This window comes from Leucoraja erinacea, chromosome 15 (genome assembly GCF_028641065.1).
Source record: "Leucoraja erinacea ecotype New England chromosome 15, Leri_hhj_1, whole genome shotgun sequence".
Lineage (NCBI taxonomy): Eukaryota > Metazoa > Chordata > Chondrichthyes > Rajiformes > Rajidae > Leucoraja > Leucoraja erinaceus.
In genome coordinates, this window is record NC_073391.1 from 44,286,559 (window position 1) to 44,290,432 (window position 3,874).

Sequence of the window (3,874 nt, forward strand, 5' to 3'; positions counted from 1 at the left end):
CCCCCCCCCCACCACATATCCACAATATCCAAAAACTAATAATACAACTAGAATCAAAAACATACATATAACGAGACAAAATAAAAAGTCGGACTGCAGTCGAGCCGCTGCCGTTAGGCGCCGCCACATTCCAGAATGCTTCATGCTATTGAAAGAGAAGCAGCTGTGCCGTCTTAGTTTATTGCCACGTGTACCGATGAACAGTGAAAATCTTTTGTTGCTTGCTAACCAGTCAGCAAAAAGACAAATGTGATTACAATCGAGGCTTTACAGTGTATAGATACATGCTAAGGGAATAACGTTTAGTGCGAGGTAAAGCCAGTTCGATCAAGGATAGTCCGAGGGTCTCCGATAATGTAGATAGTCGTTCAGCACTGCTCTCTTGTTGTAGTAGGATGATGTTATCTGATAACAGCTGGGAAGAAACTTCCCTGAATTTGGAGGTGTGCGTATTCACACGTATACACCTTTTAAATCATAGGAGACGGGAGAGTGGCCAGGGTTGAATTCGTCCTTGATTATTGTCTGACATCGATCCAACATTTTCTTATGCGGTTTTTGCATCGTCAGCATCTCCAGGTGTTTTGGATGTATTTCCATTTAAAAGCAATCACACATGTTTTATTACACAATTGTCCCAAATCCCCCTCCTTTGCAAAATAGTAATTAAACAAATAAATTCATACAGGCACTGTGTGTGGGGTAGACGTGTCATTAACGAAATAGGAAGAGGTGCAACTAAATGCATTACCGATTAAACTTTCTTTCCACAGTTTCAGATCTTTACCAATTTCCGGATTTTGCCATATGGATATTTTACCGCTCCCTTTAGTTCCTCTCTGAATTTCCTCTGGGTCCCTACATAAATGCACGTGTTGGTGCAGCAGCTGCAGAGGAGACACATGTATCCGCTCTCCTGTAGAATGAATCTTGGGTCATTGTAATTGGATCCTTCAAAATATAAGCCTTTCGTAAATCGCACGTAAAACACATTTACAACATAGGTCGTCCATAAAAGAAGAAAACTGCCCGATATCGACATCAGCAAAACAATCGACTTTTTTCGGTTTTCTACCTCTGAGTCACTCTGTTTATCTCCTTTACTCTTGTTCCGCAGTCTTTTTCGGGCTCTGTTGGCGGACAGAATGTTTCTGATGGTCAGGGCATTGAGCAATACCATCAGCACGAAGGGGAGAAATGGGGTTACGATGCGATCTAGCCAGTCAAACGCTGCCCAACCTGGTGAAATATAGAACACGTCTTTTATACGGCAAAACCATCCCACGTTATTTATTATGTACAATGGTTCGTACATGAAGTAACAGGGAATGTTTTTCGCAACGCCAAGAGAACAGATGATCCCTATAAGAATAGTCGCCGTTTTCGCCTGGCAATAATCAGTCTTCAGTTTTTGGCAGCAAATGGCAATATATCGATCAAAGGTGAAAGCGACTGTTAACCACACAGAGCTGTCTCTGGCTCCATACGTAACGACAGCAGTAATACTGCAGCCTCGAGTACGAGTCAAAAAGTTAACCGGGAAATAAATTCCACGGATTCGATTCAATATCACCGCAGTGATCACGACCAGCAGATCCGTCACTGCCATGGAAAGGAGGTACAGGCTGATACATCTGGAGAGACCGCACCTTCCTCGGGCCAGAATCACAATCGCCATTAAATTAGCTTTATCGAAAAGAAAAAAAGGATAAATATGAAGTCTGCGTGTGATCCATGCTTCCCGCAAAACCTGCAGAGAACCTTTACTTAAAACTTTCTAAAGAGTGTTAACCAAACCAAGAATTGCTATACCCTTACCTGGAACGGCAACAGCGGCAAACACCGGGTAGTATATTGCAAAGAAGGGACCTGTGACTGTGTTATGCATTTCGGTCAGAAATGCTGACGGGAAGAATCCTAGTAATTCTACTAATTCAAAAGCTCTGATATTTATATCTGATATTACCTCCAGAGAGACAATTAGATCACAACATCAACCAATGTCTAACAGCAAACTGAAAAAAATGGTACAGATAGCCGTTTACAATCTCATATGTTGCTCTCGTAATGTGGAGCATGATCACACGAAATATTTAAATTAGGATATTTTTTGCAATGTTTAGTGAAACGAATTCTTAATTTTCACTGGCTAAACTGATTATCTGCTTCGCTCCGCCGACAGCGAACGGGTAAATGCCAAATACACATTTCTTCAACCAAGCATTCTGTTTGTTTACTGGACCAGACAAATTAGCTAAATTCAAGGTGGCAATATCGTGGATTGAAAATATTCATCATTGGGAGAAATGTTGCACCCATTGTTTACAGCTGCCAACGCCCTATATGAAATTACAAACACAGGGGAACCCACTCCTAAACCATACCTATCATGTTCGAGACAGAACTCGTAGACATACGAGGGGACGGCAAATTAATGCACATTGCCCCAGCGCTGGTTTTATGACATAGTCCATTCACCCCGCGATTCCTACCCCCAAGCCAATTGAATAGGCTGCCCTACATCCCACATATTCAGTTACTTTTCAAGAACATCTCAAAAGCCTTGCCAAAGTCCATACTGAGCCCCCCATTAATCTTCTTGGTCATCTCTTCAAAACTACGCAACAAATTTCCCAAGAGAAGAATCTGGCGCGCAAAGCTATGCTAACTATTAGTAATCTGTTTTACCTATCTAAATGCAGAAGGAAGCCGGCTCTATCCCCTGCATAACCTATTGGTATTGCACTCTCGACAAGGTAGATCCTTGCGTTGTTCTTGTTGTGCTGCTTAAAGATAGGCTCAATAGTGTCAGCTCTAGAATATTAGATCTCATTTGATCCAAGGGGAGATAGCTGAGTGGATAGCAAATTGGCTGCATGGAAGGAAGCAGAGGGTAATGGTGGAAGGTTGCTTCTCAGAATGGAGGCCTGTGATTAGTGGTGTGCCACATTGTTCGTTGCTAGGCCCGTTACTGTTTGTCATATACATCAATGATTTGGATGAGAACATACAGGGCAAGATTAGCAAGTTTGCTGCTGATACAAATGTTAGTCTTTTGGCAGATAGGGAAGAAGGCTGTGATGAATTGCAGCAGGATCTGAATCGATTGGCTAGGGAGGATGAATGGTTGATGGAACTTAATACAGGGAAGTGTGAGGTGTTGTATTTTGGGATGTCAAACAAGGGCAGGACCTACAGAGTGAATGGTAGTCCTCTGGATAGTGTTGTAAAGCAAAGGGATCTGGGAGTACGAGTGCATGGTTCCTTGAAGGTCGGCTCGCAGGTCGACAAGGTGGTCAAACAGGCTTTTCGCACTTTGGCCTTCATCAGTCAGAGTATCGAGTATAGAAGTTGGGAGGTCATGTTCCACTTCTATAAGACGTTGGTGAGACCGCATTTAGAATATCGTAGGTACACAAAAAAGCTGGAGAAACTCAGCGGGTGCAGCAGCATCTATGGAGCGAAGGAAATAGGCAACGTTTCGGGCCGAAACCCTTAAAATATCGTGTTCAGTTCTGGGCACCAAGTTACAGGAAAGATATTGTCAAGAAAGAGTTCAGAAACGATTTACGAGGATGTTGCCAGGACTAGACGGTGTGAGCTATAGGGTGCGGTTGAGTAGGCTGGGTCTCTACTCCATGGAGCTCAGGAGGATGAGGGGAGATCTTATAGAGGTATATAAAATCATGACATATATGAGAGGGTAGATGCACAGAGGCTTTTACCCAGAGTATGGAAATCGAGGCCAGAGGACATATGTTGAAGGTGAAGGGGAAACGACGGAATAGGAATCCGAGAGGTAACTTTTTCACACTGACGTAGTGGGTGTATGCAACAAGCTTCCAGATGAGGTCGTTGAGGCCGGGACTATCTC

General features: G+C 43.2%; 1 protein-coding gene across 1 annotated transcript; it reads right to left on the bottom strand.

Annotated features, from left to right (window-relative positions):
• Positions 1 to 775: 775 nt before the first annotated feature.
• LOC129703860 (probable G-protein coupled receptor 139) lies at positions 776 to 1,888 on the bottom strand. Its single transcript, XM_055646536.1, has 2 exons — positions 1,819 to 1,888; positions 776 to 1,686 (listed from the first exon to the last, which is right to left on the bottom strand). Exons 1-2 carry the CDS (start codon positions 1,886 to 1,888, stop codon positions 776 to 778), a joined length of 981 nt encoding a protein of 326 aa, XP_055502511.1.
• Between the last annotated feature and the right edge of the window lie 1,986 nt (positions 1,889 to 3,874).

What these genes read in the sequence shown, in the direction of transcription:
- LOC129703860 (XM_055646536.1), bottom strand. Translation starts at nt 1,888, where the DNA reads ATGCATAACACAGTCACAGGTCCCTTCTTTGCAATATACTACCCGGTG. An exon ending in TGCCGCTGTTGCCGTTCCAG is followed by an intron (nt 1,687 to 1,818) that starts GTAAGGGTATAG and finishes TTTTCGATAAAG; the next exon opens with CTAATTTAATGGCGATTGTG.